Source organism: Spodoptera frugiperda, chromosome 26, assembly GCF_023101765.2.
Source record: "Spodoptera frugiperda isolate SF20-4 chromosome 26, AGI-APGP_CSIRO_Sfru_2.0, whole genome shotgun sequence".
Taxonomy (NCBI): Eukaryota; Metazoa; Arthropoda; class Insecta; order Lepidoptera; family Noctuidae; genus Spodoptera; species Spodoptera frugiperda.
The window spans coordinates 12,274,079-12,286,415 of record NC_064237.1 but is presented as its reverse complement, the minus strand read 5'-3'; the positions used below and the strand labels follow the sequence as shown (position 1 = coordinate 12,286,415).

Sequence of the window (12,337 nt, the reverse complement as noted above, 5' to 3'; positions counted from 1 at the left end):
TATAATCTTTCCGCATTTTTGAAGGCCAGTTGATAATGGTTGTGTTAGCTAGATTGGTCGTCCTGTGTACATCTTTCCACACGATTAAACATTTAGGTCTACACGAAAATGGCGTCACAACATTCCATATATCTGTTGCAGGAAAAAAATAATACAAACAAACAAAAAATAAAACGTTTTCGTATGATTACGATAACGGTTGGATTGATATTTTTATTTATTGTGAATACTTGATGTTTCTTAGCTTTTATTTTGTTGGTTGTTTAATGACGTACCTACTAGTTTATAGGAATCTCGGTATCTACAAAGGATGTTTTTGTCATATTTGATAATATTATTTTTATGTAGTAATGGTGTATTCGCTCACAAAAGTTCTAATTTATAAATAAAATAGCTAAATTGAAGAAATCTTCTCAAAAGATGTTTGCAATTTGTTTTAAACAAAATACGTTATTTGAAACCTTTTATCTCCATTGATTGGTACACCATGAATCATATAATGAAGTTAGCTCATTCCCTGATTGGATTACATTCCTAAGTTACTCGAGATGACGAGGTTTCGAGAATGCAGAGCATCTTCACAAAGGCAATTTCAATCAACGAAACGATTCAAATTTAACCAATTAATGCAACTTGCAACTTCACGCCTTCTATCCCCGAAGGGGTAGGTAGAGGTGCACATAACGGCGCGGAAACTGCCGCGTTGGTCGAGTGGTCGCAAGTGCGACTGCCGGACAAGGGGTCTCGGGTACGATTCCCGGGAATTATATCCTACAGGGTATTTTCGGGTTTTCGAAAATTTTACAGTAGTAGCATGGAGTCTGGAAAACCCCGTTTATAGCAATAGGCTCACCCCCTATTACGTGGGACTTATAACACAAATGGTGAAAAGTAGGTGTACATAGTATAACTGATTAATTAACATGGCAAAATTACAGAAACCTTTAAACAGAAAAACACTCTACCGTATAGGATAAAACCAGAATCCTTACACATTCAACAACCAAACTAGCACTCGAAAAGCAGTGGAAACAACCTTCAATATTACCAAATTTTTGAATGCGTAATTGAAACTTTTTTCATTTCGTTGCACGGACCTGCACTCTACGTCACCTAGCCGACTTTTTCTATTAGCTGCCCATATTTTTACTGAGAAATAGAAAAAATTTTTTTACTTTAAGTAAATATCCTTATTGTATGATTTCATTGATGGAATAATTCAAAGTATTTAATAAGAATAATAAGAAATTATTAAAAAATATAAATAAAGGAATTGGAGTGTCTATTTAAAATGAAAATTTATTTATATTATCTTTATGTCTGTTTGTTCTGGCTAATCTCTGAAATGGCTAAACCGATTTTGACAGATTTTTTATTGGCAGGTAACTTAAGTACTAAGAAATAACTTAGACTACTTTCATTAGTAACAAAGTTCGTAATCCACACGAAGAAACAAAGCCGTAGGCATCAGTTAGTAATATTAAAAAAAAACTAGATAAAACAAACAAAATCGAAGCACAAACTAATAGCTCTATGTTATCACTCAATTGAGCTCAAAACAGATCAGTTCTACTCGTATTGCTACAAAACTCATGTAGACTATATTACTAGGAAATCCAATATGATTGGCAAATCAAACGATAGTCTCTCATCAAATAGGGAATTTCGATTCCTTTGTGGCTTTAACCCAATCTCTGTTGGAACCTGAGGAAATAGCTGTTCAATAAAGCATAGTTTTGCGTAAATCGGTGATGAACTAATGCACTGTGGGTATCTCGGTTGAATATGATTGTAACTGTTTGTTTGTTCAAAATAGTTCAGTAAGCGAATGAATTTTCTCTCTATAAAATAATTTAAGTTATAAATAAATTATTTAGTAAAGATATTTTCAAATTCTATAAGTCTGAAATCGCTATCTCGCATTGAGTAAACGTGGTCATTAATACTCGAACTTTCTCCACGCGAGAAGAGGCCTTATGTCAGCAGTGGCCACTAAGTTTCACACATCAACAGCCTGTGGATGTGTGCAACTTTTCATCAGTTCGTATAACGTAAGAATTAAGTAACACCTACACACATTTTTAGATCTGAGATTGAGAAACCTATGTAAAACTTAATAATGTTTAATATATACGTATACTTATATAAATAAGTTGTCTTATAATTACAATATTCTTAGAGCTCCTATCACCTGTGACACAGGAATATTCCTAGTACAGGCATATTAATTTTGTCGCTTAGTTAAGACAATTTTGTACTTATTTTGGTCATAGTTATAATGAATAAACTGTAAAATATTTATTTATTATTTATTAATCTTAAAATAAAAGCATATTTTTACCCATATGTCCAGAAGACACATATTTTAAAATTACGTCAACGTAATCTTCACAACAATTACACAAAACAATACAAATCACACACTCCAACACAACCCAACAAGATTATATTAAACCGGTGCACAAACAAACAAAAAAAGTTTCATACAAAATTTAATTTCCTAGTAAATATGAGATGCATTGTGCGAGAGGGGCAAAGTAAACACTACATCAAAGACTCAGTACAACGGGACATGATGTAACTAGGACGAACAAGTCGAATCGAGTTGTCTAGGTCGGGGCGCGTGCCTTGTGCGTCATATCCTTCTCCAGTTACTATGTAACTAGATTAAAATGTGTCAAAGAATTGTCGTACTCTTTTAAATACTCTTTCTTTTTTTATAAAGAACTACTACTATGGAGTACTATGGAATTTGTTCTTTGTTGGGGATTTTTCTACCAGAAATGTGTCATGTACCTAGCTATGCTACGAAAATGTAATAGCTAAGCTGTGAAACTATGTGACTGTTTCCACTGATACTAAGCTATGTAGCTGTCCGTCAATCACGCTGAAATTAAAGAACGGATTTCGATGAAATTTGGTATACATATAGGGTGACATAGGTGATAGAATACTTTTTATCTCACGAAAACGGGAGCGAAGTCGATTGCAGAAGATAGTATTATATAAGTTATATGAAATCGTAACACACTAGAAAGAGACTCGGAATTGTATCCGACATTTGATATCAATTGTTGTTATCTCCTCTTACAATTGGAATAGTGATAAATATAACTATTCAAAAGGAAATAGAGGTTAGGTTTATATTTATCTTTTGAGGAAAGTTGAGGTGTTATAATGTTACCATAATATCATAGGAGGGATATTTACTATTCATTTTGTTTCAAGTATCACATACCGTTTGAAAAAAGGATATAAAGTATATACACCTACGATTCAATTTTAACAAATATAATGATAATTGAATATGTTATCAGCTTGGATTCATAGGAAGATGAACTAAAACTAACGGCAGGGCCAAGATGGAAAAGGGTTGTTAGAGATAGAGTGCAATGGAATTTATTTTTTGCCTTTGCCAAGAGGCACACTAAACTCAAAGATATATTATAACCAAATAGACAACCATATTACATAGGAAAGATGAAAGCAGTTCGGAATAAGAAGCTTATTATTATTACATCTTGGCTGACGATCTACGAAAAATTTGCGAAATAGGCCCAATAGTTAAGCCAAAGAGCACGTTGAGTGCACTGATTGAACCAACCAATCAGAGCGCCGAACGGACTCTCGTCTCGATCTCAATAAACATAAAACAAACTCTTAATAAGCCCTTAGATACTCATAATTTACTTAAAACTATGTTAAATGTATATTTTATTTGATTTGATTGCATTACATTATTACAAAAAGAAAATTGAATGACTCCCAATTAATCATAACAATTTTTGTAATTCTCAACCGATTTGTCTGTCGAAGTACCCAACAAGTAAAAATAATGAAGTGTGATGATTTCCATAAGGTAACTGTCCTACAGAATTATGATAATTTATTCAATACGCACTTCCATCTTTCATTTCCATATTTTTTCCGAAAAAAGTAGGTGATGACGCCCTCACTCGTACTCAAAGCCTACAAATTACACATTAATGCGGAATTCAGCTTTGTAGTACTATAACTTAATTTAAATTGGAAAAAAAATGGGTTGTAGCTTGCCGTGAATTTCAGAAAATCGAGTGTGTTATTTTTTCATCGTCACGCCCTTTTTTCCATGAAGGGATAGGCACATTACAGCACGTAATGCCACTGTACAATGTACACCCACTTTGTGTTATAAACCCCATGTAATAGTAAACCTTTTACCATATACTGGGCACAATCCCAGACTCCGAACCATTACTGAGAAATTTTTAAAATACCATAATCTTGCCCGGCTGTCACTTTTGCGATCATTTGACCAACTAGGCAATCGAAGGAAAATTATCCCACAAAAAGTTAGCACCAATATGCTTAAGCAGATTACTATACAAGATAACCTCCATGTGTCACTTTTAAAAATAAATGTGTGGTAGTCTGTTATTACAATTAAAAATATATTATCTTTCAAGGTTATGTTGTCTCTAAGAGACAGAGCTTTGTAAAGAAATAGGTAAAACAAATCTATTTTCAAAATATCACCTAGTAGTAAATTACCCTTATTACTTACCCAATATTTTCAACATTGGCAAAATAATATTTAATTTTGTAGATCAAGGAAACACATTAAAGAAAAAACAATAGATAGAGGAACAGATACTCAAAGAATATGAAATAAAGTACGTATTATGAATTTTTATTACACAATTATCTTTAGGAACTATCCTGAATCAGTGCTATGTGCGATTGCCGAACACTCAATCTTGGATTCAATTGTGAGTGGGTAAAAGTTTCATTGTACCATTTTTAGAGAAGGGGATCATCCAATGATTTCTTCCGCCTTAGGTAAAGCGAGAGGGAGTGTCAGACTCTTACTGACTGAAAATCACCTCGTTCCTACTCCTGCTTTGAGCCGGAGCCCCGGCAACCTGTTACGTTGTCCGCAGCTCTGGGTCGGGCAACAGCCCTACTGGGCCCGTCTGTGGTGGTCTGATGACTCTCGAAATGTGCCGTACGCACGAATATCCACAGATCCGAACTTACGGTGGCCACCACACAGTCTCGAATTAAGCCATTATTAAAATAACGTTTTTATCTTTAATAAATTGCATTTAGTAACGTGACAGAACGCGTACCAAAGTACACATCTATTAATAAATTATAATAAGTTTAAATAATTTAACATGGTAATGGTGACCATCAATCATCACTACATAGTATAAAACAAAGTCGCTTTTTCTGTCATGTTGTATGTCCCTATGAACGCTTAAATCTTTAAAACTACGCAACGGATTTTGATGCGGTTTTTTTAATAGATAGAGTAACTCATGAGGAAGGTTTTTATGTATAATACAGGTATAATATATCACCATTGCACCCATGCGAAGCTGGGGCGGGTCGCTAGTTCATATATAACTAGCAAACTGTTTCGCCTGTGTTTCCTGTTTTTCTGCTTTTCTTTTGCTACCGAGACCGAGACCGAGATCTTTCCAACGAATGCAAAACCGTGGAAATCGGTTCGTGTGTTCAAGATTCATAGCATCAGGATGGAAAACCCAACTTATTTTTATATAATAGATTAGATTGGTACAGGACACCCCATGCACCCGGGACAGAATACATTAAGGCGTAAAAAGGCTCTGATCAAATGTTTGTCATGGCACAGATTCCCGGCGTCGCAGGAATAAACTCGACAAGTACTGTCGAGGACACAACTCAATTGCCATTTATTGACTTAATTCACTGATTTAAATTATTTATTCATTCTTTTACTTATTCTTTTTCTTATTGGCCTATTTTCGTTTTAAATATACGTAAAAAAACGTTAAAAAAAGTATAACATTGCAATTGGAGATGAAATTTTCAAAAAGCATTTGATCTTTAGATTATTCAATTATATCAGAGTACTGCTGATAGCATGTTTCACAAAGTGTATCAAAATGAGCAAATGAATTCATATAACGTTCAGCGTTAAATTAATTTTATCAGCTTCAGCAAAAATCTGAGTAAAACTTAGTAGCTATAACAAACTGTACCTATACCCCTAAAACTTGATAAAACTATTCGACTACGCAGTCGAATAGTTTATTAAGTTTTAAGTAAGTTTCAACTTCAAATTCCTATTAAAATCACAATAATAAATTAATATAGCTAATATAAATAAAGATCATTAGTAAATAGACTCTTATATGAAATCGCGAGTTCAAAGCATACCAACGACAAGAACTAACGTTTCCGAGTTATATGTACTTTCTGAGATTATTTTGGCACCATTGACAAACAGTGAAGGAAAACATCGAGAGGAAACTTGGGTTTACAATTTCTAATTTTATTATAAGGTTGAAATCGACAACCCGTATTGAGCAAGCGTGGTAATCCAAGCTCAAACCTTCTCTGTACGACGAGCCTTTGGTCAGCAGTGGCCACTGTTAATGTGTTGTGTTGTAGTGATGTAAATAGACACTTACTTTACTCACTGTCTGTACCGTCCCACTTATCTAAGGTATAAACTCAGCTCGGTGTAAAGTTCGCAATCTTCCTAGGATTTGTAATTCGATCTTTATTAACAGTTCCCGTTGAATATACGTCAGTTAACTTACAAACAAACAAGAATCGTACCCTAATGGGAATATGATAACGAAATATACCCATTAGGATGCGTTTACAACAGTCATGTGCTGTGTTACGTTGCTGTGGATGCGTTTAGCTTCCACCAATCATATTAATTGATACACATAGCTTAGTACCGGTGGAAATAGACTCAACTAAGCTGTGTTTTTTTTTTATATGGATAAATGCGTTCTATGGGATCGTGCATTTCACGCGTGGAAATTGTTCGATAAAATCTATCAAAAATACAATTTTGTTGAACATCGAACCTATAGCTGTCATAAAGCTTAATTTATCGGAAATTGTGCTGCAAAATCCCGCGCGCTGACCATCTGTCGTCGACTTTTTTGTAGTAACGTTATGAAATTATATCATACAACTTACGATTTAAAGTTGAAATTTAAATGACAAGTTAATTGCCGTGCTCGTTAAGTGTATTTTGGCCATAGTTTTATATACGCACGTATTTTTACGATTCAATATTCAGTACATAAAATCAATAACAATATAAATAAACCAGAACGCTTCTACATGATACATATTTATAACAATTTTCTCGGAACGTAAACAAACAATTTTTATCCAAGTATATTATACGTTTTTCTTCTTTTGCTACCTGGTAAAATACACTTATAACCACCTTAAGTCTGCCATGCTTCTGAATTGATACCACGACCTCACTGAAAATTTCCATTCACAATCTTCATAATCCCCGATTCCCCAACAACCCTTACCCCCAAAAAGTCCGGCAACGCACTTGTAACGCCGCTGGTATTTCAAGTGTCAATGGGCGACAGCGATTGCTATCAGGTGATCCGTCTGTTCGTTTACCGGCTTGTAATTTAATGCCGGCTATAAAAAATCGTACTCTTCCACTGGGTTTAGTAATAGACTACTAAAGAATTACATGTTAACATTAACCGTGTGCAGCGCTCTTTCCTAAACTCGATCGTTTCAAACTGCGGTCTGCTCTTTCCTAAACTTGATTCTTTTAAACTGTTATCTCCAACCTGCCTGTCAAGCGTGGAGCTTATAACAAAGCCTATTTTGTAAAATATTCATTATTCATAGTCAGCCAAAGGACCCTCACCGGCTGTTGTTCATAAATATATGAAACTAGTGGACCCCGTAAACTTTGTTCCATCTTAGAAGTTTTTTCTACATATCTTTGTATAACCGACGAAGGAGGTTCTCAGTTTGACCTGAATGTATGTATGTATCTTTGTGCGCGATTATGTCGCGTTTGGCTGAACCGACTATGATGTCGTCTTCAGCATAGTATTTTCCAGACTTAGGAGAAGGTTTTAGAGATATTATCTGACTTAAAAATGGAGGCGGTAAAGAAAATTGAAGGTGGTTTCCTTTTTAGGGTTCCAAAGTTTTATTTAATAACTCAACAAAAAAATTATTATTATCGGTTCAACTATTCTCGAGATTTGTACTCAGCAATTCTTATTCTACTATTTGATTTACAAAGATTTCGAGGTACTGAGAGTGCGTCACCTATTCATACTATGTGCGACTCTAAACGTACATAAATCCCTAAAAAGTAGGCCTGATTACAAAGAAATTATCAACAAGCGCGTGCTCCATATTCCATTACCGGACGCGAATAACCTTCTCGTCAGAAGATGTCCATTATATTCACACATCAAGGTGTACAACTCAATCAACAAAAGTTGCGACGTCAAAAACTTGAATAAAATATCCTGTAAGAAAAAGATTACACAGTGGCTAAGTGAATTGACATATGAAGAGACCGAGGAAATATTGAAACATTACTAGACTACTGAGACTATTGCAACACGTATGCACACACACACACACACACGTGTACACACACACACACACACACACACACACACACACACACACACACGCACGCACGCGCACACACACACACACACACACACACACACATGCACGCACACGCACGCACGCACGCACACACACACAATTTTTATTATTTTTGTACTTACCTTAGAATTTATTGTTTTTGTTTTGAATTTAAAATTTTATTATTCTATTATAATATTATAAGACTGAGTAATTGTTTAATTATATAAGAATAAAACTTTATGCTATGGCTCAAAACTGTTAAAGCTAACTATGTGATTCAATCACTTATACATATAGTCCTTGCCATACCTTATTTTGTGATTTTGTCTTACTTTAAGATTTGGAAAATTTTAACACTTTTATTTTGTGATTCAAGAACTTTGCACCATGTACTATTTAATTTCAATCAGGCTCTTACTTAGTATGCTACATATTGCTGTACAACTCAACTTAGTTTATCTTTTAATATCTATCAATTTTGCTATTATTTAGATTCACTCAATAGTCCTACCTAATAATGTACTCAAGATGTCTCAACTCAAGTCCCCAAGATACAGGATTATCCTAGTTTGGGGGCTACCGACACACTTGATGACAACACCAAAATTAAACAAATTATTGTGATATAGTATAAGACCATAATGATTGTGAAGTTGTTAATAAATTTATTCTTATTCTTATTCTTATTCATTTTAATATCTTAGATACGAACACTAAAACTAAAGACATATAACACATAACCAACAACACAAAGTAAACGTTTCTATTTCCAATACAGAAATCGAACACGCACTTATAGCTTGAAGGTGAAGTATGTTACATGCTCATGTTATCAGGTCAACGTCCTAGGAAGTAGGTCGTAGTCTGAAGGCTGTAATGTGCGTAATACACTCGATGCACTGAAATTACGAGGACATTGTGGTACTGAATGACCGAGCCACAGCTGTTGGTAGGGTTATGATGAGGCCTATACAGCTCTATATAGTGTAGGTTGGGTTATATGGTTATATTTTGGACTGGTGAATATGGGAATTTTAGTCGAGAGGCTATGTATTGCTATTATGATTTTGTTAGTGCTATTATTTTGCTTGATATATATTACAAATATATTATTGACTGACTGCACGGTTGGTGCGGTGGGTGGGTAACCGGTTGTCGCGGAACTTGTAGCAGGTTCAATTACCACACGGAGCAACTGTTTGTGTGATCCACAAATTGTGGTTTCGGGTCCAGGTGTGATGTGTTTGTGAACACACCCACGACCACGATAAAATCATAGTGTTTTTTTTTTTTTTTTTTCAGGGGGTAAATTATCCAAGGACTTCTCTCGCCAGGGCAAAGCGAGAGGGAGTGTCAGACTCTTACTGACTAAAAACCACCCCGTTCCTTCTCCTGCTCGAGCCGGAGCCCCGGTAAACCCGCTAGGTAGTCCGCAGCTCCGGATTAAGCATCAGCCCTACTGGGCCCCATTTGTGGTGGTCTGATGGCTCTTTGAGGCGCGCGCGGAACGCAACGCGCCGCACGCACGGGTCTGGTTCTGGTCGGGCGGCGAGCTACCCTTGCTCGCCGTCCGCAGACCCGCACTTACGGTGGCCGGAGATCGTCACGCGATCCCCGACGCCCGGAGTGTCCTTCGCGTCGGCTGGGGCGTGAGGAAGTTCGTTCCCTCACGCGTCCCGCCTCCTCCTTAGCTAGCATAACTGCTTCGCAGAAGGAGGAGACGGCATCCCAGTCCCCCTCGCTCCGCACCATGGCCTGAACCAAAGCCGGACGCGAGAGGTCGCCGTCGCCGATCACTTCCCTAGGGCACGGCGGTGTTCAGCCCACGCAGGGCAGACCGCAACCGTGTGTTCCACCGTGTCCTCCGGGCGGCCTTCGCAGTGATGACACCCGGGCGTTTCCTCCCGCCCAATCAAAAACAGGAACCTACCGAAACTCCCATGTCCGGTAAGCACCTGCGTCACGGTAGGTGAGGACGCCATGGCGCCTCTCTAGCCACTCCTCAAAGAGGGGACTTACCGCTGCAATGACAGCGAGCCCAAAAATCATAGTTGGGACCACATTAAAAAAATATCCACGTATTTGTGTCTAAAGTCTCGGTCAAGTTGAGTAGTTTATCTCGTATTTAGTTTTTGAACGTTTGGAAAAGTTAAACACTATGTAGAACATAACAAGAACTATCTAATAAATTCTAAAGTTTTAAAACACTTCGAAATGACTGTTGCTAAGCTTAGCTGCTATTTGAGGAGTGGTAAGCGTTTCTCCAACTTTGTCTGACTAGCCTTAATCCATTTATTTGAACCTGACGAGGACACAGAGCTGACCTGCAGATTGCTACCTGATTAGAGAAAACCCAAGAGAAAATAATAAAATATTGAGTGAACTTACGGATGCATCATCGAAGAGCTTGTGGTAGTAGTTGGGCACGCAGAACGGAGGCGCTGCTGACATCTTCTTTATCATCTGACACAGCATCCTGATGGACAAAAATACAAATTATTTTTTAACTGTCTTCAAACAAAAAGGAGTTTCTCAGTTTGAGCTCTGTACGCTATCATCTCACGAATAACTGAACCGATATTGATGTGGTTTTCCAAAAAGTGTTTGTTACACTTAGGAGCTGGTTTGAGTATGCTAACCGACTTAAAAACTTACTTTATCGATTAATGACACAACGAGTATTACTTAAGGGGTCTTAGCTCGAGAAAATATGTGTGAGCTGTTGAGGTTGATGTGATGTAGATTTCGAACCTCTTATGCATGAGAAGCGGGCGTCTCAAGCCTCCGGACGACTCTGCTAATATATGCGTTAGGAATAAAAAGGGCATTTTATCAAAATTCAGACCCTACACCAATCCTACTTTTAATAAAAAGGAGAGCAAAGAACCTACACAACCTAGAAACGGAAATTGGCACGTAAAAGCTTGTTTATATTCAACAAACAGATAAACATACATTCATTAGTATTTAATTATTTATGATATATTTTTTTATACCACTGTGGCGACACATTGACAAGTGACAAGTGACAGATGACAGTAGTCGCACATAGACTATCGACGAGCAAATCAACGGATGACGTCATAAATATCCTGCATCGCACATACGAAGTTTACATGCGAATTAACACGGATAGAAAATCCCAACGAACAACAGTTGGGCAGAAAGCCCGCCAGGCATGATCACCTCGCCTGGTCGGAGGATCCTCCTTTTCTTAGGGAACTATACTCGCTGTTCCCTAAACCACGAAACGGGAGGGCACTTACTGACAAAAAACCACCTCGTTCCTACTCCTGCTTTTCGAGCCGGAGCTCTGGTAAACCCGCTAGGTAGTCCGCAGGTTTGTGTTAGGTTTGGGTTAGATTAGAGGCCTAAACCTAACCTAAACCTAACCTAACCCCAACCTGACCTTACATAAACCTAACCTCAGGTCCGAATAAAAATTTTGAAGTTTCATTCACATATTATATTTAAATAATGAAATGTTTAAAAATACGCTGTAAAAGCATGATAATCCCTTCACAAACTTAATACATAATATATTACAACAGACTAAACAGTGACACGCACGGATGATCTTTCTAAATAGTCAGTTACAGTGTGTGTATCATAATTATGATGGATTATTTATTTTATAGAGACAGGCTTGATATGTTAATTATACATACTACATTATATTATTATGTGTGAATGGAAATCAAGAGTCATCTCACATTCTTAATATTACTTTACTATTCATATATAATTATAATCCTCTAAAGAGTGGAATTTTACTGAATAACTAACATTTTAGCTACGATTAATTACATAAACATATATGATAAGCCACGAGACGAGTTTATTATCAAACTGGAACAATTTTAGGCTCAATGTATTTTTACTAAGAAATCTGAAATTTAATTAAGCTCTTGTTTAT

General features: G+C 36.6%; 1 protein-coding gene across 2 annotated transcripts in view; it reads right to left on the bottom strand.

Annotated features, from left to right (window-relative positions):
* The window catches only part of LOC118264490 (guanylate cyclase 32E), a 133,200-nt gene that overhangs the window by 46,937 nt on the left and 73,926 nt on the right, over positions 1 to 12,337 (bottom strand). For both annotated transcript variants that reach the window (XM_050704863.1, XM_035577011.2), the window contains exon 9: positions 10,810 to 10,897. In XM_050704863.1, the coding sequence (XP_050560820.1) occupies positions 10,810 to 10,897 (88 nt within the window). The remainder of the gene's footprint in view (positions 1 to 10,809; positions 10,898 to 12,337) is intronic.